The sequence below is a fragment of the Rhipicephalus sanguineus genome, chromosome 10 (assembly GCF_013339695.2).
Source record: "Rhipicephalus sanguineus isolate Rsan-2018 chromosome 10, BIME_Rsan_1.4, whole genome shotgun sequence".
Classification (NCBI taxonomy): domain Eukaryota; kingdom Metazoa; phylum Arthropoda; class Arachnida; order Ixodida; family Ixodidae; genus Rhipicephalus; species Rhipicephalus sanguineus.
This window is the reverse complement of record NC_051185.1, coordinates 23,227,025-23,242,184: the sequence shown is the minus strand read 5'-3', so window position 1 is coordinate 23,242,184 and position 15,160 is coordinate 23,227,025. Positions and strand designations below refer to the sequence as shown.

At 44.3% G+C, this 15,160-nt stretch overlaps 1 protein-coding gene across 4 annotated transcripts in view; it reads right to left on the bottom strand.

Moving 5' to 3' along the window:
• The window catches only part of LOC119407250 (FYVE, RhoGEF and PH domain-containing protein 5), a 50,977-nt gene extending 36,324 nt beyond the window's left edge, over nt 1–14,653 (bottom strand). Inside the window, exons 1-2 of one of the 4 annotated variants that reach the window (XM_037674128.2) lie at nt 14,463–14,653; nt 2,970–3,147 (exon numbers count right to left, since the gene is read on the bottom strand). In XM_037674128.2, coding sequence (XP_037530056.1) covers nt 2,970–3,147; nt 14,463–14,472 — 188 coding nt within the window. In that variant the 5' untranslated portion in view covers nt 14,473–14,653. Of the gene's footprint in view, nt 1–1,308; nt 1,486–2,969; nt 3,148–9,068; nt 9,253–14,462 lie in introns of those variants that run through there. The other 3 variants (XM_049419925.1, XM_037674126.2, XM_037674129.2) reach the window with 3 other exon arrangements.
• Between the last annotated feature and the right edge of the window lie 507 nt (nt 14,654–15,160).

Genomic DNA, 15,160 nt, shown 5'->3' with positions numbered 1-15,160 from the left:
AAAACCTGAAATTTACTGTTTCACAGTCAAACTTACCAATACCAAACACCTGTCCGTCTACTTTCAATGGCACTACAGAAAACAAGGAAGTCACAGACAGCCTGAAAGTGCTTACATAATTTTTTCTACAGCCGCCTCTTTCACTGAGTCACTTCCTGCCGCAGAGGCTTGTGCAAAGCTGTTGTGCAACTGCACATCTGCTCATAAAACAGAATGTTGCTTGCTATGTAACAGAGAGACGAGAGTTGGAGCAGACCACACGCAACCATCATCGTCATCCGAGTCAAGTGATGTTCTAGAAACTTTACTGACAACAGCCTTTTCTTCTAAGCGTGGCACACAGTAGGCAATGACGAACACACAGTGAAAACCCATTACTGTTGAGTGTGAACTGTGGGGCAGTGAATCATCTGAAGAGTGGAACAGTTTGGGAACTTTTGTTGAGTTCCCTGTAGGCTCAGTATGCTTGTGCTAACTTACGCTTCTCTCATAAGGCAGAGAAATCTTCCGAGGTCTCTACATCTCTTAATTTAGGAAAATTCGAAAGTGTAAGGAATGAGCTGAAACAAGACAAAATGTTTAGCAATACACTAGGTGATTTGCTACAGGCAAGGGCACTTTAGAACCTTTGTTCAACGAGTAGCTTTACCAAGTAGCTCTGCCTGAAAATTGAACGAAGTTTATCACCCAATGTTTACACCCGAGCAAAGTTCGAAAACTACAAACAACAGTTAGTGAAGGGACTTCGTGGGAGAGGTAAATGTGTGCAAGATTGGTGTCATACATCTTGACATACTTTTAAACAGTTACTCATTGGTTGAATTTCAGCCCACTGTTGACGTGAATTGGTATGATGGTACATGCTTCAAAGACCATTAACATACACCTCCAGCTGCTTCATGAAGACCATCTGTTTACTACAACGATGTTTGTCCCCACCAAAAGTGCCGGAATTCAATTAAGATCAGCTCTTTCATTAGCTCAAGCGAAGCTTTAATGCAATAACAATTTTTAACACACTCTTTCTTTACTACAGTCATCAACTCTTTTAAACACAGCTGTAATGCACTATAAGCTCCACTAACATCACAGTGAAGGAGCTGCAAACTGAACTGAGGCTGTGAAGGAACCACAAGAACACTTCAGGGCCACATGCGAAGGGCACATTGCAAGGCTTCCGCGCCCAAACACAAAATGCTGTGCCTGCAAAACTTAGCAAGACTAGAGCTCGCAATGGAAAACAGGTCTACGAGAAAGATAAACACACAGGAGCTGTGTTTACGCCTCTGGACAGTGGGCAAGACTCACCAGGATTCATGCGGGGGACGTATGCAGTGGGCCTCTCGTGGCTAGAACAAACGCCAGCGAAACGACTTTCAACTTCTCCGTATTTCCGAATGCTAGGAGGTGGCCCACACGCTCCAAAATAGAACCGCCGGAGGCTCGAAAACCCGGCCCGCGCCCATCGATGCCCCGAGCAAACCTGGAGGTGGCGAGATGCCAGGAGCGCTGGCGCCGCAAATATAACGGCGCCACACTTTTGAGCAAACAAGTGGCTCCCTCTCTTGTCGAGCACGACAGACCCACTGACCGAGTGGAACGCAAACACACAAACCGCGCATTGCGGCAGACTGCAGTTGAGTGCAGAAGGGGCTTGCTTCGACGTGTTGGTCCAGGTGATGCAATTTGTCTTCTGCTATGACATCGCTTCGCTACTGAATCCAGCTTTATATCGGCCATCCTGGTGGGTGCAGACTATGAAGATATTTGCAATTCAAGCAGCCTGCCTCAGTTGGTGTGCACAGAATGTAGAATTGCAAACAAATAAATGTGGAACCAAAGCCACAGTGAGAAAGGTTAACTTTTCTTATGTGTGTGGAATGCGCAATTAAAATAAGGCACAAGTTCAAGTGAAGATGAAAGCTTGGAGAGGTGAAAAGTCCTTGAACACGAAGTCTAGCTGGAACAAACGTTTCGACAAGTGGTCATTTCTTCAAGGCAGAAATTGTTAACGCACACATAGCAAATATTATCCAACAGTTAGCCAAATATTAGTCAGTGCTTGTATCATGCCAGTAAATGCAATAAGCCTCACACAAACTATAAACTTTTTAAAAATTAATGTACCAGCATATAATTCATTCTGAGTATACTTATGCATGATGTCCTACTTCACATCCCTAGCAGCTTTTCTTTATTTCCAATTTTAGCTCGTAAAATGTCTTTTTTTTACATGCTGCTAAATCACTGTTTCTGAAACACCAGTTTACTTCCCACGTAATGCTTTCACATTAAAAGGAAGAGTCGTGCGAAAACCATTCACGATTACTGTCGATGTAAGCAAAAGCTTACGACCTCTCAGGTGGTACAAAAGTTCTCTCATGACAGGACGTGCGTCTCAAAAATTTATAATAGTTGGCGTCCGACAGCAAACGTGCTACGCGACTCGGATGAGTAAAAGCACGCAACTTTGACTTGGCAGTGAAAGTTCGATCACAGCCAAAGCTCATTATAACGAAGTGATAAAAATTCGTGAACATGGAGTGTCGCTGGAGCCAAATTTCGCAAACTCCAGTGAATTTTTCAAATTTTCATCACCTCAAGCTACCATATTCCCCTGAACTTCCTTTTTTGGAATATAACAAAATGGCATACGGCTTCGTTATATCCGAATGGAATTTGGCTTCGTTATATCCGAAACTTTGTTATAATAGTGTATTCATAACACTGTAATGGCAAGATTATACTTCATTTAATTCGTTATAAATGATAATTCGTAATCTACACATTCGTTATATTAATATTTAACTTTACTGACCACCACGAAAATGGGCGAAAAGAGGCAAAGAAATGACAGTGCTTGCCAGGTGGGTGACGCAAAGAAGGCGACACAAATCAGGTAAACAAGGCAATTCATTTCGAAAACGCGGGCACATTGGCTATGTCGGCAAAATCGAAACCAAACTCACTCGTGAGCCATTTCCTTCTTGCAGGGGTCTTCCAGACTGTCACCTTCCTTCGTGATGCCGTTGGCATGACTTTGGCCGGTCGTCTCGGTCAGCGGCGACACGGTGATGACTGGCCGGCGGTTGCCTGCCTCTGAGAGCAGCGTCGTGGGCTTTGGAGGCACGGGAGGCTTGGGCTTGCCTGTCAAAGAGATGAAGCGCACAGAACGGCACGTCACGCTTCGCCACCATCTCACGACGTCACCCGTTCCCTTACGTTCAACGCCACGCATTGCTGAACAAGTCTTGTCAAGATCGCTATGTCGCAAGCATCGACAGCCAACTGTCAACGTGCACGAGCTCTATACCGACTGTCAAGCTGTCTTCGATGACTCACCCAGAAATGTCGCAAGCAGGAACCTCTGAGCTTTATGATTAGATATGATTATGTTGGATAACACTTGAGCTATCACAGTATCATGTAAGCAATGTAACAGACAATGCCATTGATTAGACTCTATACAGAGCCGTTGGCTTTATAACACCTTTAGAACCCCACCATATTATCAACCCCTCCAGGTCTGCTTCTAATTATAATTACTAGTTACCACCCATTCGCACTAACCACAGTAAAAAAAACATCTAAATTTACTCCCATTCACTTTTGGAATAGCTTACCTGTACTACTTAAAACTGTGCCAACATTTTCACATTTCAAGGCTTCATTGAAATCGTTTCTGTTCATTTCTGATAGTGCGCCTTAGTCGATGTATGTCTGTCATTTCTTATGTAATTTTTCGTTTCTTTTGATTTGCATTTTCTTTTTTCTTTTTTTTTTCTTTCCTTCTCTGTTTTTGTTTTCATTTTTATTATGTATGTTTTTTTACTGTATTGCATTTGATTTTGCATCGTATAATGTATTTTGCATCTTGCATTGTATTTTATTGTATTCCTATAATTTCATTTCATATTTCAACTGTTCTTGCCTGTTGACCACCTGCTAATCTTCTGCCACTTATAGAACTCAATTTGGCCGAATTTCTAACTGAGAGTCCCATTTTCAATAGTTTTTAGCATTTACACTCAGGGACCCTCATCTGTATAGAAGTATTTTGTGACTGATGCATATGTAACCAATAAAATGAAACTGAAGCAACATGTCTTCACAACTCGACACCTGCAAAACACGACAATGTGTAAATGTCAGATCAGCCTGGATAACACTGCACAAGTGACGTACTGCAAAATTTATGAAAGAGATCAAATTCTGGGACTTCTCGTGCCAAAATCATGATGTGATTAGTGATTATGAGGCACGCCATAGCAAGGTACTCTTGATTAATTTTAACCAGCTGGGGTTACTTAATGTATACATAGGTAAATGCAAGTACACAAGCATTCTCATGCTTTGTGTGTGCCGAAATGCAGCCACTACAGCTAGGATTGAACCCACAACATAGAGCTCAGCAGCATGATGGCATGGGCACTGGGCTGCTGTGGCAGGTTAAGTCATTTTAAGTCAATGTTAAGTCATTTCACTTCAGTCACGAATAATCCACTCCCATGACTCCTTTAAGCGTGGTTGTCTACATAACAAAAATTCCATATTTGTTAAAACCCTAATTTTTTGTGTCTCGTGACTTTACCAGACTGACAGTTAACTGCGTATCAATCTGTAACCCGTTGACAGAAAAATAAAGAGATTGAATTTTCTGGTCCTGCTTGCTGACACAACGGAAAATTCTGTCGTTTGTCGCTTAGGAACTAGATCATCACATATAGGCTTGCAGTCTTGCTGGGATAGTAGTTAGAAAGTCACTTTATCGCCCACTAGTCCCAATCACCACTGTCATCATCACCAGCCTATTAAGTGAAGCGTTTATAACTCACAGATTTCAGTGGCGGCGGCGCACACGAAAAACCCAGTGCCGGCAAACGTACAGAAATGTGCCCTTCAGAGGGGCACCAATCACATGCATATTTGTATGCGCCATTTTTCAGTAATTTAAGCTCTCACAATCGTGGGCTTGTTGACGATTGGTCGTTTCTGATATGGCAATGTGATCTCTTATCCGTCATTTCACGGTGCCATGTGTCATTGTTTCACGCACGACCATCACTGTTGCCTGTGGCAACAGAAGTGTTGCGCTGCTAAGGATGTGGGTGAAGGTCCCATTCCCAGCATGGATGAACAGTTAGGAGGGAGCATTGTGCAATGCGATATAAAGAAAGAAAGAAATAAATAAAGAAAGACAGAAAAAGAAGTAGTATGTCAGGCATGCACATGCCAAGCTTCGCTTGCCCCCATCATAGTGCCCCCATTTTCCCGATAGACTGTTGAACTTTTTAATTTGCACTGCAGGACAAAGATCTTTCCCAAAGATCTCCGATTCACTCCATCCCGTGCGAGCCGATTCCATTTTTCCATTTTTGTGCCTCCGATTTTCATAATTTCATCATCCCACCTAACCTTCTGCTGTCCTCAGCTGCGTTTCCCATTCCTTGGTGTCCATTCCTTCGCTCTAACTGACCACCGGTCAATGGTACTGCGCATTACGTGGCCCATTACATGGCCCATTACGTGACGCCAAACTGAAGTATCATTACACAGAGGAATAGGTAGACTGCGCTAAACAACAACAGAGATGTTTTCTATGTAGCACTGTTACAAATATTTGTGAGCAGTGGCCATACTGAAAGAACTGATGCCAAATCAATGCAAGTTAAAGGGACACTAAAGTGGATTAAGATTTTTTTCGTATTAGTAAATTACTCTTTCACGATACCAAGGACACCACGCTTGCTGCGAGATGACGCTTGGTAAGCGAGAAAACACGCAAAAACAATATGCGGCTGGCGACGCCACCTTGAAGTTCCTGCACCAGTCGCCACGGTGACACGTAGATTTTGATGGCATCTACAGGGCCTATATAGTTCTTAATCAGTAAAAATGGAGTTCATTGTCTTATGAAGGAGCCAGAGACTCAACATACCAAGGTTCACAAAATTTCGTTAAGCCAATGAGGCCAAAATACAAAAACACACTTTGAAATCTATGACTTCACCATCGGAGATTTTAGCGGGAGAGTTCAAAGCGAGACTTTTGATACTGATTTTTTCATCTATTAATAAAGCTATGGTGGTGAAATTAACGACACTACAGTTTTCAGGCTATACTTTACTAATCTAATTTACTGCTTCACTTTAGTGTCACTTTAAAAGAAAAGAACTACCCAGGGTAACACTGCAGAGGTATACAAAAGTAGAAATAATAATAATATTAATGATAATAAAACACAGCCAACAGCACCCTCCCATATATTACTCATACATTAATGCAAATGCAATCTGAAAAATTTTTTAGAGCACATCCAAATGTGTCAATGGTACAACAAAAGGAATAAAACAAACGAAGCCCAAAGAAACAGTGTAGTCTCATAGAGGAAGTGCTCTTTCAGTTAAACATAGCAGCGTATCCTTGCTGTGATTGACTGATTAAGTGATTGATCCTATGTGTGCACCAGTAGAAAGGATGCCTGCACACTGATGAAAAATTCCATGGGTGGCAAGGCACCAAATACGTTAATACACATGACAAAATCGTAGATATTTATAGAGGTGCATAACCCGTCGTACCAATTGATTTCAACTAAATTATCACAAGCGAAAAACTTACGAACTGACAAGTAATCCCATGTTTATTTACATCTGTCAAGCAGATGGTTATGATATTACAATTGTCAAAACATATGTGTGTATGTTTTTCCCCCCATAAAGCCACCCTTAATAACTAACAAGACAGAACTAGGTGAAATGCCAATGGGCTTTGTCGCATATTACGGTGGAAAGTACATAAAAACTGGTGACAACCTATAAGGGTTCTTTCACTAAGAGTAACATATTAACAGCACTACGTGTATGGGACACAGTACAAAGAACACACAAGGTGGAGACTTGCAAATGACTGCAAATGTGGCAATACTCAATCTCACAGAAAGAAAAAACCACTGCATGTGAAAAAACAAAAACGAAATGGGAAACTGATTACATGATTCAAAGGATGCACAGTATGCCTGTACAAAATTACTGGTGTGAGCAGCGTTTTCTATTTCATATTTTTGTTGCTTCTTTCTCCTGAGCATTGTTAGACTTGCCATCCTTTCACAGTACAATATGATCACACATACACAATCCATTCCATGTAGTTCATGTTCTTTGTCCTGCCAAAACAGACTATTATATTTGTTCCACTATGCAAAAAAAAAATCACCTGAGTCACAGCAGTAGGTCGAACTAAGCAGATGTGCATTCAGCACCAAATGGTTTCAACTCTCCATATCCAGCGCAAACATTCCAGTTTTATTGAGATGTTTATTGGCGGGATTCAGTTAATGAGCTCATGGCTATTAAAGCATAGTGATGCTTACTGATGCTACAAGTTTTTGACCAGCAAAAATTATTGTTCCATCCCAAGCCCCCCTGCTTCTCGAATCCAAAGACAATCACTGCCAAAACGTCTTGCACATACAAGGACTCGGTCATCATTAGCCTGTGGTATGCAATAAAGCTTGTATATGTAACTACCTACACACAGTATGGCCCAACCTCAAAAGGAACACCTATCCAGTAATGAACCCATTGCAATTTCATCCATGGCTGGACATATACATTACGCTAATATCTATGCATTAAAATATACTTGGCATGCCATCGTGATATTTTTTCAGCTTTAACCAGTAGCTACATACTGTGCTCCTTTTAAAAGTGAACCATACTGCAGATGCAATTGAAGAAAAGCCTTTGAAATGTCAATGAGGTGCAAACTGAATTACAAAAGGTTGGCTTATTGGTGGAACATTATCTCAGACAATGAAAATCCTTTTTTTTTAGTGCACAAAACTTTTAAGCAAATGAAGACAGGTAAGTTGCTAGTTTGTGCTCTGCCCTGCCACCTCCATTTCATTCAATCTATCATGCATATTAAAGAAGTTTTTCCTTGTCTGAAGTAAGCGGTGAAATAGACAAAAACTGAGCCGATGGTGAACCTGCCCACCAGATCATAAATAACTTAGATGTCTCAGTCAAGATGGAAGAAGCTAGCTGCTGTTGTAAGCTACACATGCACCAAATCTAACAAGCCCGTGCCTTTGTAAGAAAACAAGACAGTGACCCAATGGTTTCCTTGAAAAATCATAACAGGTTCATAAACAATTCAATTTTCAAGCTAGAAAAGTAAGAAAGACCGTCCAAGCAGCTCATTGGTCAAGCAACCATGCATTATTTTCAAGCTTCATAAGAAAGCAAGCCCTAACAGAGTGAAATTCCTAGTCGAAATGGCTCCACACTAAGGCTTCGTGCATTATGACTGATCGCTGCAAGTGCTACGCATGCCTAAGATACAACAGATCCATCTTCTTTCCGAGTGCTTTCTTAAAATGTTTTAATACTTCCAAGTTGGGAAAGTATCCAAGAAAGCAAACTGCTTTCACTTTTTTTCAAACAGACAAGGATACGAGAAAAGTTGGATGGAATGAGGAATTCTTTAAGGATGGAGTTACGAGCGCGTGCTTTTTGAACGTCAGCCAAGCGTGCCGCAAAAACAAAGCTACACCTGAGGCATCAATGGCCCCCCATGGCTAAATACATTAAACTTCAGAGAAAAGATAAGTTAGAAAGGCTAAGGAACTGCACAACAGCCTGCTAGCACAACAAGAAGCAGTGAAGAAGATACTCATTGGAAAAACAGCAAAGGAACCACTTCACTGCAATAGTATTACACGCAGAAAAGCATTACCTCAAAGGAGACCTCACAAGCTCTTTTACAGGGCTACAAGGTTAACCATGTCAAGGTGAAAAGCAGACAGCAGGAGCAAGCAAAGTAACTAGCACAACAAGATGTAGTCAACAAAGTGCCCAATGGAGAAGCATCAAAAAGATGCCTTCAGAGCAAAAGTATACATGTAGAAAGACTTTGAGTAGAAGAGCTCTTAAACATTTACAGTGCTGACCACGTTGAGGAAAAGGGCGGTCACCATGAGCCAGCAAAGTGACAAGCAATGGCTGTCAGCACAGTTGACGGAGAGTCTGAGAGAGCGAAGAAAAGACAGTGAAAATAGACATCACCTAGGAAGGATCTGACCCAGTCCCTGGCCACCTGGACGTAGAGCGAGATCACGTACGTCAGGCAGCACAGCGAGACGGTCAGCAAGGCTGCACCCGCCAGAAAAACCACGCCGTCCGAACACTCCTCCATCGGTGTCGGCCTGCCGGCGGGTGCGGCCTCGGAGGAGCAACAAGGGGTGAGAACCCCCTGTCGAGCATGTGTCTCCTCCGAGCCCAGGTGGCCCAAAATAACCTCCTTCCCCCTCCCCCCCCGACCGAAAATGTGGTGTCACGTGTCAGCGGGGAGGGGGGTGGTGTGCGCAGAGGTAGGGCTGGGAGCGATGGCATGCACGCTCGCTCGGAGCTGTGAGAATATGTGGGAATGTCTACATAACGTGGGAAAGGAGTGATTGATCTTGCGCAGATGGAAAGAGTGTCTTTGCCGTTTGCCCCTGGCACTGTTTTATGCAGCTAGGACTGTGTGGGGTTTTTGTTTCTGCGGTTTACTAACCAGTAGGTCAGGTAACCGTTTACAGGGTTGAAATGACCAAGGACAGCACCCAAAAGTGCAGTTTCAGTGTAACTGGAGGGGGGAGCCCTGAAATTTTTCAATTTTGCATGTATATATAGTATATACATGCACATATCATACAAACACATGCACGAACATTGGTAAAGTCTGGTTGAACCCCCCCCCCCAACCCCTTGAAAAAAATTTCTGGCTACGTCCCTTAAAAACGTGTACGGTGCGCAGGGGCGTAGACACGTTAGGGCACACCTGGGCCCGTGCCCCCCCCCCCGAAATTTTTTTTTCGCCATAGCATACAAAGCAGAAAATGACACTCGACCACATCTGCCTGCTCGTCCCCACTACAGATCAAGGAGGTGCCCCCCCCGAATAAAATTTCTGCCTACGCCCCTGACGGTGCGTACTACTATTCCTTAGTAGACTTCCTACACGAAACAAATGTTCCTGTGTGCTTTTAAGCATATCCTTGTGTTATGCTTAAAGGTAGGTTTGCCGAGGAAAAAAGAATGCAAAGAAATAAAGAAGCGTGCATAGAGGACGCCCAATGAGTACAGTTTATCTTGGGGCATCTCCGATTCCAGATTGATATTGTGTACATTCATGTGCTACGTTGAAATAGGTATTTGATGCCCGCACAACTGTCCTACGTTCAAGAGTGGATGTTCTCATTTTCACGCGCAGTGAAAATAAAAGTGCATGATATACACAACAGTACTATGCAAGAGACCATAGGCAAAGCAGCTGCGCACACTACAACCCCTTTTGCGATGGCTATAACACCGTCTAACTTTCACCGACAACTTCATCACAACAAACAACCGCTTCCGTAGCTCCGCGTTACAATACCGCTACAACACGTCTACAAAACGGCTACGGCGTGCGATGGCAAGTGGAAAGGGTCATAACCGTCTGGGTGCGATATCCGCACTTTTTTTTTTTTATCGTGCAGGAGAGAGGGGGTCCACCTTAAAAATAGACGCCGCCGCTTCGCGCAGTTTACCGTTTGATTTGTCGGCCCACGCCCTCTAGCGGTCTGTCGCCCTCTTCCACTTTCCTCCTCTCCCGGCAGACGACACAATAAAATATCGGCGGCAGTTACAGCGACGGCTAAACGACGCTTGCGCAATGGCTCCATAGTGCGGGTGCGTGTTGGTATGAGTCCGCGATGAGTGAGAGTGAGAGAGGAAAACCCACACTTTCCGCCAACAAAAGGCGACGCGCGCGACAGCTGTGTGTGCCACCCGACCAGCAGCGCAGGCCAACGACATACGGAGCAACAACTGCGCACTTGAACGAAAGCTTCGTCAGCTCGGGGTCATTTCGGCGTGCTGGTGCGCTGTCTATGCGTACTTCGGACTCGATTCTAGGAACAGGGGTTGGAGGGAGAGAGAAAGAGAAGGGGAGGGGGGTGCGAGGAACGCGTAATGAGTAAAGCAAAGCCCGCCTGCAAGTACATCAACGCCAAATTGTGAACGTGTACGTTTTTACGCTGGAATGATTGAAGGTTTTTGACCTCTAGCTTTTGAATTAGCAAGTGCATTGTAACGAAGCAATGTGAACTCGCACGTGTGCAGCTTGTTAAGGCGAGAGCCTTAGACACCTCGTCAAACACGAGTGATGAAAAAAAAAAAATTACCATCACGTGTCGACGTCACCATGGCTTCACATATCGTGACGTCACATGATGACGTCATCACACATCATCGCTTTGTCTAAGGTGGGCGGATCCCGGAGGCAGTGCAAAACCACTTTAGGTGCAGAAAGCTTTTGGAGGGGGGGGGGGGAGGATCAATAAATCATGTGAGAAAATAAAAGACAGCTTTTGCCTTCGAGTCGTCGTAGTCGAATACATAAGAGATTCTGTGAGTTTTTGTAAGACTAATGAAACGGATGTTACGACAGAGGTAGGAGGGGATGGGAGGTGCCAACTTTTAGTGACAACTCTCGAACGACAATGAATGGAAGCGTATATGCAGTACATACGTACAGTACGTTCAAGTTGACTCACATACTCAGCGCTAAACAATGCTTCTGAGAAACAAGGAGAGGTATATGACTTAGGTAAACAAAAGACTGGACAACTGCCAGCATTTACGAGCACGTGACGTCCGCTCAGAACAAAACGTCCTTGATCTGGCTGTCACGAAAGATTGAATTAAATCAACACGGAAAAGAAATTCGATTGGTGCAAAAGAGTTACGGGCCTCTCTTGCTAACGAACGAAATAGCAACATCGCGCAAAGAGAAAATCAAAGGAAGAAGGTCAGCGTGAAAAACCAATAATAATAATATCTGGGGTTTAACGTCCCAAAACCACGATATGATTATGAGAGACGCCGTAGTGGAGGGCTCCGGAAATTTCGACCACCTGGGGTTCTTTAACGTGCACCTAAATCTAAGTACACGGGCCTCAAACATTTTCGCCTCCATCGAGAATGCAGCCGCCGCGGCCGGGATTCGATCCCGCGACCTGCGGGTCAGCAGTCGAGCGCCATAACCACTAGACCACCGTGACGGGGCAGCGTGAAAAACCAGAAGGGAAATTCACGTAACTGGTGATTTTCCACTTCTCCGATTACCACTTGCGTAAATCATGTTGGATCGGCGGAAACGTTGGATTGCAGCCGTTCGGCGCGCCCTACCGATAAGCAAACGCATCCTCTCATTGGCGTGACCAGGGGAAAGTCACTGTAGAACACGAACTTTCTGAAATGCTACGGGTTGACACGCCGAAAATGTGTTATGCTGCGCTTCAAAATGCAAAGTAAAAAAACAATTCCCGATCATCTGCCGTTATTATGTCGACGATTAGGCGGACGTCACTGACAATGAATTATAAACCCGACTACTCGACTATGATCATATGTTATATCAAAATAATGCTCGTTTCTTTATTTTATTTCGGAGTGCGATTTTAATCTTCATACGATTAAAAATAAAACCTACATCCATAAAAACAAAATGACCGCCACTGCAAGATGTGCCCCCCCCCCCCCCCCTTGCGACGTTTCGGGATTTACGTGACTGCTGATTACAAATTTAGCCGGCGGCTAGGAAAGTGAGCTATCGCTTTCAGCGAACGCGCGTGGTCACACATTAAACGGGAGCGATCGAAAGATAAACAGGATGTCAAAGGGCGAGGTGAAAGGGAGCTAGGCGATGATTGGACGCGATGCAGAGTCCAATCATCGGATGGAGCAGCAGCGCTGTAATTTCAATCTCATCCGCATTAAAAAGGAGAGGCACCGGAAGATGACTACAAGGCAGTTTCAACCCAACCCCCGCGTGGGAAGACGATCTGCTTGCAACGCGACGTTTGTGTTCTAGCTTAGGCGCTCCGTAACAAACGTGAGAAATTATACAAACCAGAAGAGGAAGCTGGGTAACTCTTGATTGACAGTTGATTAATGTTGCGGGTTCGATACTGGCCGCAAATTATAAGCGGGTGCAAAATAATTCAGAATAGATTTTTTGGTACACTTCAAGAACCTAAGCAGGCACTTTTTCGGTATTCGAGTAAAATTTCATAATTAAATTACCAGCAGTGATTCGATCCCTTTTATCTACATAAGAAACAGTGTAGCCGGGAGGGAAGGTCCGACCCCCCCCCCCCCCCACCCGAAAATTTCAATTTTGCATATGTATATATACACGCACACATACAACGCGCGTACGAACGTAGTCCATACACTTGCAGTAACAGTACTGACAACTGGGCGAGTTGATTCATGACTGGCTGCGCACGTCATGATTTGCGCAGCCAGTCATGAAGTAGTCCATAAAAAATGGTTACAGCCACCTCCCACCCCCCCCTCCGATAAAAAGAATTTCTGGCCATGACAACAGCTAGGTTCCCAAAGAGAGATAGGCTATATGCATGCCTTATCAGAGTGTGGAACGAAAACTTCTAAAAAAAAGACAACTAAAAAGAGTGAGCTCAGCGCTCAGATAAGACTGGCCGCTGTGTGTACTTTTCGACAAGCTATCTGCAAGCGCTGGCACAGACCATGTGCACATATTCGGGTTTCTCTAGCAGGCACGTATACGCTATTGAAACTTTTTTCGATCCTTTTTGGAATTCCTTTTGTTGTTGTTTTCTTGAACATACACTGAACGTGTGTCACTGCCGACACTGATCACCACAGGTACGGAACAGTCGCCGGTGTTCCTAAACTGCGGGAGTTCCAAAAGCAAATTAAAAAAGAAGTCCCAACCCGTCCGACGATCCAGGAGCTCTGCAAGCGAACACCTCATGTTTCTGTACTACTCATTTTTTTGTTACGCGTGTTTTGTTTTCCGGCTCAGTCGGCCACCTGTCGTTAAAGCAGGTTACGTTAAAGGCAGCACTGCAAGTGCACGTTGGAAAGCGGCAATTTTCGCTGCCAAAACAGCGGACAGGGGTTGTCTTCACGACTACATAACGTCGCTAACGGCATTGTTCTCCCTTCCAAATGATCTCCCGACAGCGCCAATCGTGCGTGGCGCAAAACACGCGAACGTACGGACCCTCCTTTCCGCTTCGCATGAACGAATTCGAAAGCAACGATTCGAAAAACGCCCCTCGTACACAGCTCGCTCGTGCGATGACACCCATCGGCAAACGCATCCGCACGCTGGTATCTCGCACCTACTTCTATGTCGCGTGAGCTGTACGGTTGAGTCAGCTCGCAGATCCCGTGAATTCACCCTCACGCTGATCGAGGGGCCACCGCGGCGGATTTACAACGACCAGTAGCACGATATCGAGAGACATGGCCAGCGTTGACCGGTAAACACGACCGTCTCGCTGGCGCGGAACATTGTATAAACACAAGGCGATCGGGAGCCCGAACACGATACGGACGTACGGACGAATAGGGCGATACGCGGAAACAACGCAAACTTACCTGACGCCATGAACGATGCGCTTGTCAACGCTTGCGGGACTCTTCATTACTCGCACGAGTTACATCCGTGCCGCTTTATGGCACTGTCAGGGCGCTTTTGAGGCACTTGCTTCAATAAAACGATCACAGCAGTCCGCAACATATTCAACAAGCAGTAAATGCGTCTGCCATATTTGATGCACTGGAGAGATGACAGATAAGTAGGGAAGAGTAATAGACGTACGAAATCCCCTTAAATGCGAGCTCAGAGGCCCGAAGCAAAATTTTGTGTTGCGCTTTCTAGTAGCCAGAAAATTTATTTTAAAGCGACATTGAATGAACGTAGATAATTAGTGTACTAAGCGCTGCAAGTATTGCTTTTGTACTTTTTGGTACTATCATTTTTTTTTGAACGCACAACAAGTGTCGGAGGCCATATAAGTAGTGACCGTAATAATATAAACATTGACGTTCGCTACATTTCATAGAGGAATAAAACATGGTTACGTTTTTTCCACGCCCCAGTAGAGAAAGCGTTGTACTATATGTTGACTACACGCTGCCGACAGTGAAATTAGTGATCACAAACGCATGACAAAAATCTCGGAAGCCAAACTTATAGCATAGGAAGACATTTGTTCATAAACGGCGCCACAAGACGGCACCACTCTTCAATTACTGCATCGCCATCAACATCAACTTTAGTGGCGGCAACTTTG